This window comes from Ovis canadensis, chromosome 26 (assembly GCF_042477335.2).
Source record: "Ovis canadensis isolate MfBH-ARS-UI-01 breed Bighorn chromosome 26, ARS-UI_OviCan_v2, whole genome shotgun sequence".
Lineage (NCBI taxonomy): Eukaryota > Metazoa > Chordata > Mammalia > Artiodactyla > Bovidae > Ovis > Ovis canadensis.
The window spans coordinates 38,369,486-38,390,190 of record NC_091270.1 but is presented as its reverse complement, the minus strand read 5'-3'; the positions used below and the strand labels follow the sequence as shown (position 1 = coordinate 38,390,190).

The 20,705-nt window shown below is 34.9% G+C and overlaps 1 protein-coding gene across 2 annotated transcripts in view; it reads right to left on the bottom strand.

Moving 5' to 3' along the window:
- Positions 1 to 20,705, bottom strand: part of SGCZ (sarcoglycan zeta) — a 422,745-nt gene that overhangs the window by 20,308 nt on the left and 381,732 nt on the right. For both annotated transcript variants that reach the window (XM_069573132.1, XM_069573133.1), the window contains one exon: positions 3,266 to 3,338. In XM_069573132.1, coding sequence (XP_069429233.1) covers positions 3,266 to 3,338 — 73 coding nt within the window. The remainder of the gene's footprint in view (positions 1 to 3,265; positions 3,339 to 20,705) is intronic.

The window sequence follows — 20,705 nt, the reverse complement described above, 5'->3', positions numbered from 1 at the left end:
ATTAGCCCTGGGTGTTCTTTGGAAGGACTGATGGTGAAGCTGAAACTCCAGTACTTGGGCCACCTCGTGCGAAGAGTTGACTCATTGGAAAAGACTCTGATGCTGGGAGGGGTTGGGGGCAGGAGGAGAAGGGGACGACTGAGGTTGAGATGGCTGGATGGCATCACCGACTTGATGGACATGAGTTTGGGTGAACTCTGGGAGTTGGTGATGGACAGGAAGGCCTGGTGTGCTGCAATTCATGGGGTCACAAAGTCAGACACGACTGAGCAACTGAACTGAACTGAACTACATATCCACACCAAAATATTACCTAAACTCTATAATAAACTTTTTGAAATGTTTCTTTCTAAAGTCTTTTATTCTTGACAAAAACAAAATCAAGGACAGCATAACTTCTTACTCCCTAAATTATACATTTACTTGGTCAACCAATGTCACCGTGTTGATTAGACTCAGGTGTCACCTAAGGGTATTTCTTATTGCCCTGAATTGAAAATTGTCAGCAGGGCTTGTAAGGATCTTCTCAGACACTGCTTTTAATCTTCAGTACACAAACGAATAATTGAATACTGCCATCATTACTGTGCTTTGCTTCTGTTTCAGTTTTGGAATTTATATCAGTACCACTCATCTTGAGGGCTGCCAATCTGCCTTTAGCACTAGCAGGTAAGTCTGGCTTAGCTCAGTGTTTAAATAATTTATGAATAATTAGAAAAAAAAGAGCCAGAAACATGATGTACTAATTATAATTTAATTCACATCCATACTTAATGAAAGTTGAGACATGTCAGCAAGGTAATTAAAATAGCAATTGGTTCTTACTTCTTTTTTGGCAATAGGCTTTTCATAATGAAATTTGTGAAATGAGTACATAATTACTAAAATGTTGAGGCAAAAAAGAAACGTTTATTTTAGAACTTAGTAATTAAAATTTTTATTGAATGAAACTCTGGTATCTGTGGTAAAACACAGCTCAAAAAAGTAGGAATTTCAAGTAGTCATGTCATGTATGGATGTGAGAGTTAAAGAAAGCTGTTGATGCAAAAGAATTGATGCTTTTGAACTGTGGTGTTGGAGAAGACTCTTGAGAGTCCCTGGACTGCAAGGAGATCCATCCAGTCAATCCTAAAGGAAATCAGTCCGGAATATTAATTGGAAGGACTGATGCTGAAGCTGAAACTCCAATATTTGGCCACCTGATGTGAAGAACTGACTCATTGGAAAAGACCCTGATGCTGGGAAAGATTGAAGGCAGGAGGAGAAGGGGACAACTGAGGATGAGATGGTTGGATGGCATCACTGACTTGATGGACATAAGTTTGAGCAAGCTCAGGGAGTTGGAGATGGACAGGGAGGCCTGGCACCCTGCAGTCCATGGGGTCACAAAGAGTTGGACACAACTGAGCAACTGAACTGACTGAACGGAATGTTATTCACATGTATCTTAGTAATACAATAACAAATGATACGACATTCCTTATATGTAGACATTTAGTATCCTCATTATTCAGCTTTAATAATTAACAAATTATAACCACACTGCTATGTGTGAGATAGAGTGCCTGGCTGTTACTGAACTGAAGATAAATAAGGCAGATGTAGTTCCTGTTCTAGTGGGAACACAACCTTGTAAGCAGAAAAGGAAAAAATAATTTATACAAAAATGTTGAGTTGCCAACTAAGAATAGAATCATAAATCAAGACTATAACACACTATGAAACACTGTTTTTACATATTCTTCAAACTCCTAAATCCTTGGGGTTCAGTATAAAGTAAATAATTTTCATATTTGTCTTATTAAAAATGCTTTGATCACATGAAGATCAACAGCTGTTATTAACTAGCTGTTTAAATCTGCGCTACTCACCTAGTGAGAAGCCACATTTTTAAAAGACTGTTATCACAGAAATATAAGGGCTGCAAAATTTACTGTTGTAAAAGTGTGACTTTTTTCATTAACATTTTTCAACTTGATTTTTCTAATTTTATTTGAGTATCTTTTCCACTCATCCACATACGAAGCACTGAGCCTGCTCTTCATGAAATACAATGAGTATTTTGCTCAATATTTTATTGTGTTTTCAAGACAAATACTCTCTCTCAGGTTAATATTTTAATTTAGCTTTAAAAATGATTTTAAATATGTAATTTAGTTTTTAATGTCGGTAAGGTTGTCTTTTTTTCATATCATAGGAAATGCATTTTAGTATGCTATCTATGCTATCTCTGTGTGTTAGTCACTTAGTCGTGTCTGACTCTTTGTGACACCATGGACTGTAGCCCATCAGGCCCCTCTGTCCATGTGATTCTCCAGGCAAGAATACTGGAGTGGGTTGCCATTTCCTTCTCCAGGGGATCTTCCTGACCCAGGGATCGAACCCAGGTCCCCTGCATCACAGGCAGATTCTTTACCGTCCGGGCTACAGGGAAATCCAGTATGCTATTTACCTATTTGAAATTAATGATGGAATATAATATTATATTGGTTTAAGGTATGATAATTTTAATATATGTATATATTACAAATATATATAATATATACAACTGCAAGTTATATATAACTTTATATACAATTTATATAATATATATTGAATATAACTTATTTCTTGAATTAAGAACAATAGATAAGTTGTTATCTAAACAATGGGCTAGATTTTAGTATTTTAACTTTTATCAGTGATTGCCATGATTATTCTGGGGAGAATACTCTATAAAATTGTCCTCTCAAACTGACAGACAGAGCTTATTTCACCAGATATATAAGATTAAGGAGTCCATCATAGGGCAGTTAAGTTCTGCCTTTTACTGATGACTGTTTCCTTTGGTTTCTGTATTGCCCTCTACTTAACCTTCTCTGACTGTTTATAGCTTTCTCTCATTGTCTGCCTCCCCTTTTTTATGCCTGTGCGTGCCATATATTTCATTATCTACATCAGATTTTCTGAAATCCCGATTTGTATTAGTCCTCCTGTCAACATCCTGCATAACTGCCTTTTCTTTTCTTTTTCCACACTTCTCCTGTCTGATATATTCATTTTATATCCATTGTACATTTGTAGAGGAAAAATATACAGAAGGATAGAATGGTAACTCACATGTTCTTGCCCTCTATCAGATGGCTGATTATCTATTTACCATGTAGACAGGGAGTGTTAACTCCTTATATAGTTTTGTAGCATATTTTCTACTTCGGTTCTTTATATATCAAGGGCCATCCTCAGTGATGGAAACTATGACACAGGTGGAGAGGCCAGGACTTACCTGAGGTCTTGGGAAGGTTCTGCTCTGATGTGCGGTGTCTCAACAGAGTGCCCGAACACTGCTCCTTCAGTGCCTGAGGGCAACAAGAATGCAAGTCAGTATAAGCAAATGGACAGACACAGCAGTTTTCATTTCTATTTTTATGCATTAAATATTCTTCTAAGAATGGGAAAACTTAAAATAGGACTACAACAAATAAAAAGAGAAAACCTGGAAAAAGAGTTTAAGGTCGTGAAGGACCAAAAAGGGTAAATCTAAGTCCCACCATTAGTTGCTGTTCACTTGCTAAGTCGTGTCTAACTCTTTGCAGTCCCACCATGTTGACCCCTTTTAAGATGATCTCATTCATAAAAGTTCATACTGAGTGAAAATTGTAACCCTCTGATCACAGAACAAATATCTATCTCTTTGCTGTTCCTTTATTCTCAGGTAAGTGAATTTGAAGTAGGAATATGTTACAATATTCAGTTCTTTCTACAAGCAGCAAAGTTGAAATGAAAATGTGGACGGTGAGCTCTGATGTAGTACAGTATTAACTATTTAAAGGCATGGGTTTCATAGGGCATTTAGCAATTCACCCACAAGCAGCTCCCACCTTTAGTTAGAGTGATCAAACTGCAGAGAACAGGGCGTCTTACTTTGACTTTTGTGAAATTAAGGCTCAATCTAAAACCATAAATGTCTAGAACTCATTAGAGTGGACTTTATATGGGATCACAGTTGTCTCAAGAGGTCACATGCTCAGGCAGTTGAATGATATCCTATCTAAACTTTTGTTTATTATTGCCATTTGATTTTCCAGGATGACAAGAGTTCTAATTTAACTGAGAAAAATAAAATGATTTTCTTTTCCAAAAATTAAATGCAAAGACATTTGTTAAAGATGATGAAAAAACACAGCCTCCTTTTTTTTCTTTTGTAATTTTACATGAATGAAATCATTCCCTTGGAAATAAACTCTATTACCTTTTGGTTTAATCTTATTCAAACATCTTGGTGTAAGAATGTCATAACTTCTCCATCAATGGCTCCAACAGCAGCTCGATAATACAGTGCAAATACAAACACAGATTTTATACCTTCAACGTGAAGCTGCTTCTACTTATCATGAAGAACAGTGTAAAGTAAATTGATTCCAAAAGCAATGAAGAAAGTGCCATTAAGAAATTACAGAAAGCATTTAAATTCCTTAAAAGTAAGTGTATATATGGGGAGATATACTAGAATCACCAGAGGACTCTACATAAAACAGTAATGCAGATCTTCCACCTTGAATCATGGAGGAAGAAATTGTTTTCAAAATATGTTACATGGTTCCATCTATATTATGGTTCGAAGTGTATATCTATAAGGTTCTGCTCCTGTAAATTCCTAAGATTACAGATTTTAGTTTGTAAACTAAAAGCTATCCACCATTGTCAACCTCGTACTGGATTTTAGTAGTTGTTGTTGGGTTTTTTGTTTTGTTCTGTTTTTTCTTAGAGAGGCTATGTAGGGCATACTGTTTATTTATTTAACTGTTTTCATACAGTTAAAGCAATTATTTCTTTAAGGAGTTTTCTCTTTTGATATTTTGTAAAACATTTTATTTTTGTTAGTGAACAATTCTCAGAAATGAGTCTTTGGAAGTAAGATAACAGTTTTAGATAAAACTCTGATTTTGTGATTGTGGAGGGTGGCATTTGAATAAATATTTTAGGGTACATAGTCCCATTTCTCAAGGAGAGACTCCTTTGGCATTTTAACATAATATGCAATTTACAGATGGGATATATATCCACGTCCAGGGTTCAAAAATTAATTTCTATTATTTTATAATTTTGAAATCTTCCCAAATAAGATGCCAGAAACATAATTAATGAATAGTAGCAAAATTTATTCTGAAACAGAATGCCACATATAGTAACTTAGTACAGAATATATTAGTGAAAGTAGAATGTTATCAAATGTTTAATTTTACATTGAGGATGAAAACCTGATAAAGGTCTCGGTTCTAAGTATCAACAGAAAAATATTGGTGATTTTGTTAAGAAAATATTCTTGAAGAAATAAATGTATAATCATACCATCCAAGGGGCTAAGTTGAAAACTGCATAACATAAATAATTAACTAGCTTCAGACTTCCAGATAATGAGAAAATTAATCTCATCCTCTCACTTTTTGTCCCAAAATGAGTCAAAAGGGCATCAGTAAATAAGCAACAAGGATGGTCTTAAAAGGAAATCAGTGAGGAAGAATAAAAACCATCTGAGCAAGAAACAAACTCTCACAGTATGAAAAATTTAAAAATGTATAAATATAGATTTCCCATGAACAGGAAAGTTCTACAAATACCAGATTATTGGTGGGGTTGCCAGATTTAGCAATTTAAAATACTGGACGCAATTAATTTTGAAGCTTGGTTAAACATAAAATCATATTTTAGTATAAGTGTGCAAACTTGCAGGGGACATAGTTATTCTAAAAATCACTTGTTGTTTGTTTGAAATTCAAAATTTACTTGGCACCATATATTTTCCCTGGTAAATCTAACCATTGTGCGTGTGTGTTAGTCGCTCAGTCATGTCTGACTCTGATCCCATGGACTGTAGCCCCCAGGCTCTTCTGTCCATGGATTACTCTGAGCAAGAATACTGGAGTGGGTTGCCATTCTCTTCACCAGGGGATTTTCCCAAAACAGGGATCGAACCTGCGTCTCCTGCATTGCAAGCAGACTCTTTACCGTCTGAGCCACCAGTAATATAACCATTAGTCAACATTTATCTGGGACAAAAAGTACAGATCTGCTTTACCCTCACTTCGGGAAAACAAAAATGTGTGATGAATTCTCACAACTTAAGTTATAGAAACCATGGAAATCAAAAAGGAAAAGAGACAAAATAACAGAAAAAGGAACGTAACTTAGACATTTATTAATATGTACATTTAAACTTAATGACTAAATAAATATTTTTTGGTTTATTGCTTTTAGGAAGGATTGTTCAAAAGGGCAGAGTGTCAGTTTTGTTTCACTATATAGGTGCTAAAGGATATTTCAGATAATTTAATGTGAATATTGTAAGATGTAGAGAAAATAAAGACAATTTTTGTAATGAACAGGAAAAATGAGGCAGGCAAACCTTATGGTCAAAAAATACTGGCTCTCATTCATACGATAATTTCTAGCCTCAAAATAAAATAATAACAGTGTCATATTTTTTGGTAGAAAGAAGACAGAGTATATGAATTGTGGTCCTACTTTATATATAAAAACAGTTTTAGATATAAGCTATTAGGGTAGGATGCTATTCTTTACAAATGCCTAACATAAAATAACGCCCCCCCACCACCATTAAAAAAAATCAACCAAAATAAATTTATATATCCTTCCAAATATGGCTGTCCATAAATGCAATACTCTAATAAGCTATTCATTATCAACTATTGGCCTCCCTGTATCCTTTGGGAAGGCCAACACAGGACAAGGAAAGGAAACCCAAAACACCTGGCACTCCCAGCTCCTCAACTTGATAGTAAGTAAAAAAAAATTCTGTGTGATGTAGTGACTCTACAGCCACTGACCAGCTTCATGAATTCTATTGTGGTTAATTTCAGATAATATTTTACTGAGGGTTTTGGCTTTGTGTAGAAGAACCTGTGATCAGTAATATATATATATATATATATATATATATATATATATACACACACACACACAAGGCAAAGATACCTCTATGCCTTGAAACTTTAGTTTTATTTATTTAATTTTTCTCACTGACACTTGATAACAGATTATCTACATCTGAAAAATGAAAGGCTCTAATCAGATATTTTAAATACCTTATGATAAGGTTAGAATCTTGGAGTTCAGGTTTTCTTATGAATACACTATATACTTTGAAATTAGTCAACTTGGGAAGCAATCCCAGCTCCTTTATTCCATCTAAATGACCTAAAGCAAGCTATTTAATCTCTCCAAACTCCAATTTCCATAGATACAAATACATATATGGCAATACCAATCTTACAGGTCAGGTTAAGTTTTAAATAGGATAAAATGTACCTGTTTTTATGTAAGAATTCAATATTCCTTAATTCCCTCTATCAATTTCCTTTATGAAAGTCAAACACAGAAGACATACACATTGTGTCTACAGAGTTAATGTCCCAACATAAGTCCACTCATTATTATGTGAAGTCTCTATTCCCAAATGTCAGAGCTTCAAGTAACATAGTCTCATGTCGAATTTTAAAATCTGAAATTTAGACACTGAAAAGATATTCTTGAATTTAAATAGTAGGTGCATTTTATTAATCAAAACTCTCACTAGGTCAAGGAATTCCTTAATGTAGCTGCTTGTACCAGTTAAGATCAATCGATGGCTAAATAAGCTTTGAGAAAGAAGTTTCTTCTTAAAAAATGTCCAGCATGATCTTACTTTTAATTGGACTTCATCATAATGTTAAAATTACTGGAAATAAAACAAAAATGCATAGTAGGCCCTTTAGTAACTAAAATGGATGGATCGCTATGATCTTTTTGTGTATTTTATACTTATTAGTTCTTTGCGAAGGATATAATAGAAATGCATCATTTGAATAACTGGAATAGGTGAAACAGTCATTAACTCTATCAGGATTTTAGTTTCCATTTAAAAATCAAAGGAAAAGTTTAAAAAAAGAGTAGTAAAAGGCATCGTTCCTTAGAATATTTCTCTTCTCAAAGTGAAACCTTAGTGTTGTATTGGTAAGAATTCCAACCTAAAATCTTAAGGTGAATGAATCTGAGTAATATCAACCACCTCTTGTATCTAATCCATGGGATTATTAGGAGACTTAAATAAACAAAATATTCATTAACATTAGGCAGCATTTTAAATTGCTATACTACAATAGGGCTGAAGTTCAGGGCAAGTTCATTTAGATTTCAGGGACAAAAATATTCCTATTTATTCATTATCTTCAAGTTTGATCCTGTGTGCTATTAAATGGATATACATTTTTTGTTAATTAAATTGAAAGAGTTTCTAAATCTTTATTATTATTATTATTATTCTATTTGAGATCAGGGGCCTTTTTCAATTCTGTGGTTCCTTTTCCTAATACTTTATCTGTATAATACAGACATTCATTGGTACGTCTATCTGAAGTTGTAGAATAAATAAATGTTTTCTTTGGTTTGGAAGTAAGATGGAGAACACAGCAGCAGAAAGCTGTCTAGGAAGAGAGCTGTTCACGAGGGTCTCTATATGCTGCCAGAAAGGCTTCAAAGGAGGGGGCCCAGGGTCTGGCACAGAGTGCTTGCTGTTCTGGAGAACCAGAAAGAAGAAGAGAAGAGAGAAAACCCAGATGGAGCGCGAACAAAGGAACCAAGAAAGACTGGAGCACTCTGTGAAAGGAAGCTAAGAAGGAGTTCAGTTCAGCCCAGTTCGGTTCAGTCGCTCAGTCATGTCCGACTCTTCGCGACCCCATGAACTGCAGCACGCCAGACCTCGCGTCCACCACCAACTCCCGGAGTTCACTCAAACTCAGGAGTAGAAACATGTAAATTCTATTGTTATTTGTCTAGACAGTTGCCAGCGAGCTCTCTTACTGCCTTCAGTTTTTCAATAAAATCTACCATGATCATTATACATATATATGTATGTATGTGTATATATATATATATTTGAAAGGGACAAAGAGTATGAATGTCACTACCAGATCAATATGGGACAGAAGAGATAATACATGAGGCGAAAAAGTTTAAGAGAACGGAGTATCTGTCCCCCTACCTCCTTCCCATGACAATTAATGGAAACTTGGGCAGCATTTTAAATTCCTGCAGTAGAACGGGGGTGAGGTTCAGGGCAAGTTTATATAGATCTCAAGGGCCAGGAGGATTCCTCTTATTCATTATCTTCAAATTTAAACCTATGCTTACTGGGCTTCCCTGATTGCTCAACTAATAAACTGGCCTGCAATGCAAGGGACCGGGGTTCGATCCCTGGGTTGGGAAGATCCCCTGAAGAAGGGGATGGCAATCCACTCCAGTATTCCTGCCTGAAGGATTCCATGGACAGAGGAGCCTGACAGGCTACAGTCCTTCGCATCACAAAGAGTCAGACATGACTGAGTGACTAACACACATATACTGAATATTTCTAATTCTTTGGCAGTCTTCACACCTTGGTTTCTTTTTCCTTTATTTGTATCTCTTGCCACCCCTCCTTGCCCACCTCAGATCTAAATTGGTAAAGTAAAAGACGGGATAGGGAACAGTTTCATTTTATCCCCAAATCAGCTCCTAAGTCATTCTTTGACTTCTGACAAGTATTTAAACCCTGCTTCCTCCTCAGTTGCTAATTGTAAAATGCAGCTCCAAATAAAATGATCCTCGGGTACCTTCAATTTTTAACTGTCACAGTTACATAATTTTTTCTCAGACATGTTGAAACCTGTACACTATACCTCTTTTCATTTCTCCTTAATACAAGTGGAAATAAATTTGCCCCTACAAGTTGACAGAAACATTATTTGGGGGAAGGGGCAGAGTAATCATATTGGCAAAAGTAAATTATTAACTACCATTTCTTTTACTCCATTAAAATGAGTTTCTTGGAATTCTGAAAGCAGCATTACCCTTTAAAAAGAGAAATGTCAACTCATTTTAACATACACTCTGTCTCTTACTTGGGTCACTTTCAGAGTCTAAATGTTATTCCTACTTCCAACTAACTGCATAAATACCACCTATATCACCTACCTATAAGAAAAAGCATAATGATTTTCTTGGATACCATTTTTGCCCACTACTCAAGACTCCTGCCTGATAAAAACAAATATCATGTATTAATTAACATTAATAACTGATTAAACTATTTACAGGTCAACAGTGGAGATGCAGACATAGAGAACAGTTTTGTGAACACAGTGGGGGAAGGACAGTGTGGACCGAATTGAGAAAGCAGTATTGAAACATATACACTACCGTATGTAAACTAGATCGCTAGTGGGAATTTGCTGTATGATGCAAAGTGCTCATCCCAGTGCTCTGTGACTACCAAGAAGGGTGGGATGGGGTGGGGTGGGGCGGGAGGTGGGAGGGAGGTCAAGAGGGAGGGGACATATGTACACCTACTGCTGATTCATGCTGATGCATGGCAGAAACTAACACAACGTTGAAAAGCAATTATCTCCTGATTAAAAATTAATAAAAAAGACTTCTGCTTGAATTTAAAATCCATTCATTCAGACTTATTTTCCTCTACTCATTTATAAAATGCTGCACTTATTTTCCCACCTTTTAAGGTAAATAATATCTGTTCATTCTCTGAATAAAGTTGGGATTTACCACCCACTTGGAAGCTATCATATCTATTCTGGGGGCTTCCCAGGTGATGCTAGTGGCAAAGAACCTGCCTGCCAATGCAGAAGAAAAGACAAGGGTTGATCCCTGGATCAGGAAGACCCACTGGAGTAGGAAATGTCAACTCACTCTGGTATTCAGCCTGGAGAATCCCCATGGACAGAGGAGCACAGTCCACAAGGTCGCACAGAGTCGGACACGACTAAAGAACTTAGGAAGCATGGATATCTATTCTGAAATTTTACATGCTAAATTATATGCTACTCTCCTTCTAGACCGAAAAAAAAAATCAGGCATTCCTTATATCCCACTGTATTCTTGTGCACAACATGGTATCTTAAACATATAAGGTAATTGGCAAATACTGATCAATAATTCATGACTTTCTTCTTGAAAGCCTTTTTCCTCTTTTTAACCCTTCTAGTTTGATTAATGGTACCATCATGCCCTAATAAGTCAAGTCAGAAACTGGGGAAGTATCTTGAGATGCCCTTTTTTGTTCAACATCCAGATTAGTTTACTTCTTTCTACAAATTGAATATCACCTAAATCTTCTCTCAATTATTCCTTGATGCCACCACCAACTAACACTTGGAAACACTAAGCTGACTGTAATGCTTACTTAAGATGCTTCCAGAATCCAATTGTCTATGGAAGTCAAACCCAAATTCCTAAGTAGAGCTCACCTCTCAGCAGTTCTCTGTACTTTATACTCCAGTGACAATAAAACCTTTGCAGATTTTGAAATGTTTATAACTGTCAAGAGTATCACTTCTTTCCGTTGTTACTGTCTTTCAGTCACTCAGTCATGGCTGACTCTTTGTGACCCCATGGACTGCAGCACACCAGGCTCCCCTGTCCTTCACTATCTCCTGGAGTTTGCTCAAACTCATGTCCATCGAGTCAGTGATGCCATCCAACCATCTCATCCTGTGTCGACCCCTTCTCCTCTTGTCCTCAATCTTTCCCAGCATCAGGGGCTTTTCCAAAGAGTTTCTCATCCCTTTGATGGTAATCTACTCATTCTTCAGGATCTGATTCTAGATGATTTTCTCCATGAAACATTTTCTGTACCCTTCATGCACTTCCTCTTTCTCTTTCTACTCAGCTTCCCCAACTCCTTATGAAAATTACTGTACATAGCAGTTATCATATTGCTTTAAATTCATTTTAAACTCCTTCCCAGTAACTTATGAATTCCTTGAGCTCAAGGACTTTGTCCTAATATATTTTGTATGCTTAGTACTGATCTTAGATTCTGATATGTAATTAAGGATCAGTAAATGAAAAAAAAGAATGGGAATGAAAAAATTGATAAAAGTATGAATAACAAAAATTATTCTGTAGTATTTTATGATTGGTATGTAAAACTTGCTATTCCTGCTTCTCATTATATTTTTTTGTTCCATATTTCAGTACAAATCAGGTTATTAATATCCTTCGGTGATGATCTGAATTTATTAACACTGTTATTTTGAGCCTACCCAGTGTTAATTTTTCTAGTAAAACAGGGAAACAATATTGTTAAATTGTCTCTTTGAAACACAAACAAACCCCTACCAAGTTGTTCATTTGAGAGTAGAGAATAAGCTGCCAATATTTATGAATATATATTATTTCAAAATCTGTTTTTAAATTTCAGTCAGCATTTTTCATAATTTGAAAAGTGTCTTAAGGCATTTTCTCTCAGATGGCAAATTATGTCCTTTTTTCCACTTCTGACGGTTTTCAGAAGATAACACGAGATCATGGAAAAGATACTTGATGATCAGATGGAAAATACATTAGAAAAAAACTACTTCCCTCAAGATGAAATATATTCAAAAATAAAATGCTTTGTCATTAACAAAGAAAATTAAACTTAAATATATCAAGACAAAATAATACAGAGACCCTCTTATTCATATTTTATAAGCTTCAAGTAGCTTGTATTTTTCTAGCACTTATCTCTGATTTTTAGAGGGAAACAACTCTATGTTATTTCCTTCTACTCATTTTAATGAGGCAAAATATAACTGAAATTTAAAACTGTGTGTGGAGAAAACAGAAAAGAAAAATCAGTATTTTCAAATTGAATGACACTTGATGGAAATTACATCTAGGAAAAAGATATGTAAATAACACCTCTTTCAAATTTTCACCTTCAGAAAAGAATATTAGCAGGTCAAGCAGAGCTTTCATTATTCACTCTTAGGATGTATATTTTCTGAAAATAATAAGTAATTCCAAGGTCTCTAATTACTAACATTGTCATTTTTCCCTTTTCCTTAATAATCACTAAAAGGAATAAGATGCAATACATGCCTGACATCTTTAAACGTCTTAAGTGAACACGTGTCACCAGCAGCACATCTTGAGCAAACACAACCATAAGATTCTTTTATTATGGATTTATCAAAAGGCAGCTGCAGTGACAAATCAATGCAATGTACACACTCAGAGGCTGAAACATCAAAATATGAAATTACTTGATTTGAAACTATCTTATATTTTTTGTTATTTTTTTGCAAAACAGTTGATAAAAATTAATCAATGATGAGATTTGGAAAATTAATAAGACAAGCCCTCTATGTGAATTATTTTTTTCTACTACATTTAAATAATCTTTGCAGGCTTTTAGACACTTAATCTAGTAGTATATTTTGTTTTGAGGTTTGGAAATTTTACGTAAATGTTCAAATCTCAGATAGCATAGCTAATGCTAGGTTTGCTTCTTGAAGGTCACATTCATTTTCATGCAGGTACATTTTTCTTTATAGTGTTTTTCTTTATAAACTTTCATTAATTAATCCACATGCAATTAAAGCTTTCTGATCCTTGGGAAAATCATTTATCTCAAAATACATGGTTAATTATACCATAAACTCAGGTTCTTTGGGAAAAGAAAGTGAATGCTTTAAGCTTGCCTTTTCATCTTATTCTTCAGGCTCTTCATCCCTATTTAAACTATTTTCTGCTGTTAGTCATAAGCATGAAGACTGTGCTTCCAGCTGGCATACCATGCTGATCATTACAGTGAAATACACAAGAATAGGGACTCAGCTCAGCAGCACTTCTACTTCCTAATGGTTTTTCCCTGATAACTTTTGACATGTTGCCATTAAAGCACATTCTATGGAAAATAGAAATCCATAGAAAAGTTATCCGAAAGAGACAGTACCCAACTCTCTTTAGTGGCTTCAGATATGACATGTGTTTATGTATTTACAGATATACCTTGAAGATATTGTGGGTTTGGTTCCAAACCAGGGTAAGAAATCAAATAACAGGAAGAAAGCAAGTTACACAAATGTCTTGGTTTCCCAGAGCACATAAAAGTTGTGTTTATACTATACTATAGTGTATGAAGTGACTTAAAAAAAATGTACGTACCTTAATTAGAAATATTTCCTTGCTAAAAAATACTTTAAAATAATTTTGTCAACTTAAAAAAATAATAATAAAATAAAAAATACTATCATCTGAGCCTTCAGAGGATTTTGTTTTTTTTTTTTGGTGAGGGGATCAAAATATTGCAAGAATTATCAAGATGTGACACAGAGCTATGAAGTGAGCAAACACTGTTGGAAAAATGGTGCTCGTATAATTGCTTAATACAGGGTAGTCACACATCTTCAGTTTGTATAAAACACTGTATCTGCAAAGTACAATAAAGCAAAGCACACACACACAAATAAGGTATGCCTGTATTTGAAACGCCTTACAATCATTTTTTTTCAATTAAAAAAAAAAAAAGTGTGTTCAAAAGACGCTAATTCTATAAACGTGTTTATGGACCTGAGTTACACAGTTAACATATATACAAATCAGCATCTGAATGCAACTAGGACTTTTAAAATGGTATCTTATTAAACATAATTTACTTAGACTTTGCTTATTTTAAAACATCAGAGCATCACCAGTCATTTTCTGAGTGTCTGTGCAGTTGTGGACAAAATTATAATTTGGAATCTTTATATAGGCAATCTGACTTAATATATATGTTTTCACGCTTTTAGGAATAATCAAATTTTATAAAAATTGAGGTGAAAAATTCAAGTCTCAAAAGTCTATCCTCCAGTAACACGATAGTATGGCATTCATAGATAGAGGCCAGCTGGGAAACAGTCAGAAAGAAAGCACTTGCTAATACCTAAACAAATACCCTTCATCCTGTTGCTCCTGTGAGGTTTTTTTTTTTTTTTCTCCTTTTTACCTCTTGTTGCTCCAGATTGCTCCTGTGAATTTTATGTTATCACTTGCCATGTAATTCATTGTGTGCCAAAAGGGAAACAAAGAGAGCTCCATTTATTGGTGTTTGTTTTCTTCTCACAAGAGGTTTGGTAGCACAGCTTTTAATTAACATAAAGAAGTGGCAGGTTTTCACCAGAACTGACGTCGTTATCCTCTGTAATGACAGTTCTTCAGCCAAGAAAACCCATCACAATCCCTGTCATGATTGCCATGAACACCTTTACAAGTATCTTTAGAACAATCCCAAGCAGAGCAAACCATTAAAACTTTACTCAAGTCATAACCAGCCTAAGTATCCACAGGCAAATCCGGGGTCTTCAGAATGCTAATGCTAGTCTGTCACCCCGTGTTTTATGCGGGTGGGCTGTTTATGTTCCATACCAAGTATCTTTAAAGATGGTGGGCCTCTGAGCTACAAAAATTATGCTTCAGATTTTAGCATTAGATCTTTTGATATAAAGAAGTCAGTCCTGGAAAATCAAGGTTAAGGTACAACAGAAAAATAAAATCCTTATCTGTGATTTTATCTTTCTGAAATCGACTGATATACTCAGCAGATAGCTCACCTTTAACTGGCTAAGCAGAGGTGCAATATTTTCAATACAAAATGTTGATTTATATTGTAGAAAGCATAAGTTGAGATATAAATATACATATCTGTAAGAGTGCCTGAGCGTATGTGCATAAATAAGTAGGTTATAGCATCTTGCTAGAGAGTATCAGCGGAGAAGGCGATGGCACCCCACTTCAGTACTCTTGCCTGGAAAATCCCATGGACGGAGGAGCCTGGTAGGCTGCAGTCCATGGGACCATGAAGAGTTGGACACGACTGAGGTAACTTAGCAGTAGCAGAGAGTACCAGACTCAGTCGTTGTTTGTGAGTTCTGACAATACCTCTAAATACAGTTCTGATCTAATAGAAACTTCTCTAGAGACTTGGGAAAAAACTGATAGATGAAGTCCAAATATATTAAGAATTTTCAGGGAAAATCTGGACAAGAGCAAAATAAGATAGGAAATTTAATGGTTTATATTTATTCAAGACTACAGATACCAACATCCTAAAGACAATATTATCCTGCTGAAACCAAAAATTAAGAAATACCAGGACAATTTCTTTTAAATTTATCATAGGGATATAAACTTGGTTTACCAGCAGGAAATTAATTAATAAAATTCTCCATAATAATTTTTTATGAATAACATGTACCCATATCAAAAGATATAGATAAATCGTTCTAAAACTTTAGCATTCTTTTATGATTAACAACAACAGTAGTACTTACTACTTTTAAGAATAATAGGAATGTAAGTGAATGTACTACCATCAGTTAGAAACATTTTCCATAAAACCTATAGTATCCTCAAATTTACTGGTGACATGTTAAAACATTTCACTTAAGGGCAGCAACTTTACAAAGGTACAATATGATTTAACCTTTTGGCTAGATTCACCACTTCAGTTCAATTCTGGTATAATTCTTCCCTCACCACATGGTAGTAAGAGGAGAAAAAACACAGATATATGTAAGAATTGAATTGTCAGTCTATGTCTGACGCAGGATACAGCATGTTTGGGGCTGGTGCATGGGGATGACCCACAGAGATGCTATGGGGAGGGAAGTGAGAGGGGGGTTCATGTTTGGGAACACATGTAAGAATTAAAGATTTTAAAATTAAAAAAAATAAAATTAAATTAAAAAAAACACAGATATATGAAATAGAGGCTGTTTGAGGGGAAAAAGAAAAATAATTCTCATTCATATGTATAATATGGTTGTCTACATAGAAAATCTAAAAGAACCTGCAGAAAGTTTAATAAGATTAATAAGAGAATTGCTTTGACTTAAAATTTAATAAATGTCTGTGCACACTTTAGAGAATGAATTATTAAATTTAATCAAAAGGCTTTAAAGCAATTTTATGTATAAAGAGATCATAATGTGAACATAAATAAGATCTTAACCTAAAGTTATTAATTTTCCCCAAAATCTTGAATAGACTTAATGCAATCTAAGATCATCAACATTATTTTCTTGGTTCTTGCCAAGCTAAGTCTAAAACCAAAATATGTGAGAGTCTTGGGCCAAGAATAATAGGAAAATTCTGAACCTCTCCTTCCCAAATCCATGTAGGCGATTTTTCCCTAACAGATAGAAACATTTATTATAAAGTTCTAGTTCCTAAGTCACTTTGATTGTGGTAGAGACAGAGAAATAGATCAATGGGGTAGAAGAGGCTTCAGAAACAGACCAACAAATTTGCATCTATACGGAAACTTGATTTATGATAGTTACTATTGAACATAAGTGTGGAAACAAGTAACTATTCTATAAATGATGCTAGAATAACTGTTTAACCATATGGGAAAATCATATTTATTGCCACATGCAAAGATCAATTTCAGCTGTATTAAAAATTTGGGTAAAATTATAAAATGTGTAGAAGACAAGAATTCTAATTCAGATCAGAGAATTCACATTTGACATATAGTAAAGGAAAAAAATGATGTTAGATACATTCAAATCAAGAATTTCTCTCAACAAAGGACACCATAAGCAACTGAAAGGTAGACTTTGACCCTAAGGGAGATAATTACAACACATATAACTAAAAAAAAGAGTGATTTCCAAATACACAAAAATACTCTTAAAAGTAATAAGAAAAAGATAAACCAATAGAAAATAATTAAGAACTTGAAGAGAAACCTTACTAAAGAAATATCATGAATAGCCTATAACCAATTAAAAAATATTCATTAGTGATCAAAATAAAGCAAATTAAAACTGCATTCTGGTACCAATGTAAACCCCCTGTTCTTACAGAAACTTTAAAGTCAAAGAACATTCTTCTTATGGGAAGGTGAGGATAAATTCTTAAGACAAAAAATATATGAAGCTTTAAAGTAGTTGATAAATTTGACTATTTTAACATCGTTTTTCTTAATAAAAGACATTGTGTGTGTGTGTGTGTGTGTGTGTGTGTGTGCTAAGTTGCTTCAGTTCTGTCTGGCTCTCTGCCAACCAAACGACTGTATAGCCCACCAGGCTCCTTTATCCATGGGATTCTCCAGACAAGAATACTGGAGTGGGTTGCTATGCTCTCCTCCAGAGGATCTTCCTGACCCAGGGACTGAATATAAAATACAAAAATATGGGCAATTCACACAAAAGATATAACACACAAACACACATACACACACACACAGTCTATAAAATGTTACTGATAAACAACTGACATCCAGAAAATATAAGGATCTTCTACAAATCAATAAGGAAAAAAAAAAAAAAACTAGCTCAGTAAAAAAGACTAAAATATGGGTAATTCACACAAAAAATTAACCTGAATGAATTAGTCAATACACTAGGGAAAAAAAAAAAAATCCAAAGCAGCTCCACATTGCTGTTAATCAGAACCTTACAAGTGACAACTAAAATGAGACGAAATTTTATTTGAATCTTTTCTAGCAACCAAGAGATTAGAAAAATCAATTCATGATTTAGATTTGTAGTGTTTTCACAGCTGAATAGAGCACTCCTTTATCTCACTGCTTTCCACTTTAGACTCATAGCAAATGGATGCCAATATGCGGCTGTTTGGAAACGGACTATTTTAAAGTATTTGTGGAACCTGTAAAAAGAGCATTTTTACACTGAAAAACAACAACAACAACAAGAACAACCCTTTTAAGAAAAAGCAGTCAACTGTTTTAGGCAGCTGTTTTAAAATAGCATGTTACAGATACACACTAGCATAGTGAAAGACAGGGAAGCCTGGCGGGCTGCAGTCCATGGTGTTACAAAGAATCAGACACGACTTAGCGTCTGAACAACTATATAGATAACCAACAAGGACCTACTGTATAGCATTAGGACCTATATTCAATATCTTGTAATAACATGTAATGGAAAATAATCTGGAAAAGAATATACATATATAACTGAATAATTTATATATATAAACTATATATATATGTGTACATATCTGAATCATTTTGCTGTATGCCAGAAAACACACAACAACACAACACTATATATCAACTATACTTCAATTAAAATAAAATAATGTTATGTATTACCAAATTTCCATGCTTGTTTCATATTATAAAGGCTTTCTTTGTATTGTTATTATAGTGACTAAAGTCCTATAAGGCATAAAAAATAGAAATTGGACTCAAAATTATACAATCCAAAGTTTTCTATCAAATTAAATTATTGTATGATAATATTCATTATGAAAATTCACCAGAAAAAGTATCAGAACGTATATAGTTTTGCTACTAGAGTAAAATTAAAGAGAACACATGATATAATAGTTTGCATGCCAGGGCAATTTGTTGTCTCATTAGAAATGGAATAAAAATTTGAAACCTTAATTTTCTCACTTGCAAAAATTAAAAAAAATGTTTTTCTCCTTGTCAAAGGAGATTTATATATATATAAAATATATATTACACACATACATATTATGTATTATATGTATAATATATACATTATTATATACATATTTAAATATAAAATAAGCACGTACAAATGCATTTATAAAACATAATTATGATATATATATCTTATGTATCAGTTCAGTTCAGTTGCTCAGTCGTGTCCGACCCTTTGTGACCCCATGAATCACAGCACGCCAGGCCTCCCTGTCCATCACCATCTCCCAGAGTTCACTCAGACTCACATCCATAGAGTCCGTGATGCCATCCAGCCATCTCATCCTGGGTCTTCCCCTTCTCCTCCTGTCCCCAATCTCTCCCAGCATCAGAGTCTTTTCCAATGAGTCAACTCTTCTCATGAGGTGTACTGGAGCTTCAGCTTTAGCATCATTCCTTCCAAAGAAATCCCAGGGCTGATCTCCTTCAGAATGGACTGGCTGGATCTCCTTGCAGTCCAAGGGACCTTCAAGAGTCTTCTCCAACACCACAGTTCAAAAGCATCAATTCTTCGGCGCTCAGCATTCTTCATAGTCCAACAATCACATCCATACATGACCACAGGAAAAACCATAGCCTTGACTAGGTGGACCTTAGTCGGCAAAGTAATGTCTCAGCTTTTGAATATACTATCTAGGTTGGTCATAACTTTTCTTCCAAGGAGTAAACGTCTTTTAATTTCATGGCTGCAGTCACCATCTGCAGTGATTTTGGAGCCCTCCCAAAAAAAGTCTGACAATGTTTCTACTGTTTCCCCATTTCAGATCCTGAAAGATGATGCTGTGAGAGTGATGCACTCAATATGCCAGCAAGTTTGGAAAACTCAGCAGTGGCCACAGGACTGGAAAAGGTCAGTTTTCATTCCAATCCCAAAGAAAGGCAATGCCAAAGAATGCTCAAACTACCGCACAATTGCACTCATCTCACACGCTAGTAAAGTAATGCTGAAAATTCTCCAAGCCAGACTTCAGCAATACGTGAACCGTGAACTACCTGATGTTCAAGCTGGTTTTAGAAAAGGCAGAGGAACCAGAGATCAAATTGCCAACATCCGCTGGATCATGGAAAAAGCAAGAGAGTTCGAGAAAAACATCTACTTCTGCTTTACTGACTATGCCAAAGCCTTTGATGTGTGGATCACAATAAACTGTGGGAAATTCTGAAAGAGATGGGCATACCAGACCACCTAACCTGCCTCTTGAGAAATCTGTATGCAGGTCAGGAAGCAACAGTTAGAACTGGACATGGAAAAACAGACTGGTTCCAAATAGGAAAAGGAGTACGTCAAGGCTGTATATTGTCACCCTGCTTATTTAAGTTCTATGCAGAGTACATCATGAGAAACGCTGGACTGGAAGAAACACAAGCTGGAATCAAGATTGCCAGGAGAAATATCAATAACCTCAGATATGCAGATGACACCACCCTTATGGCAGAAAGTGAA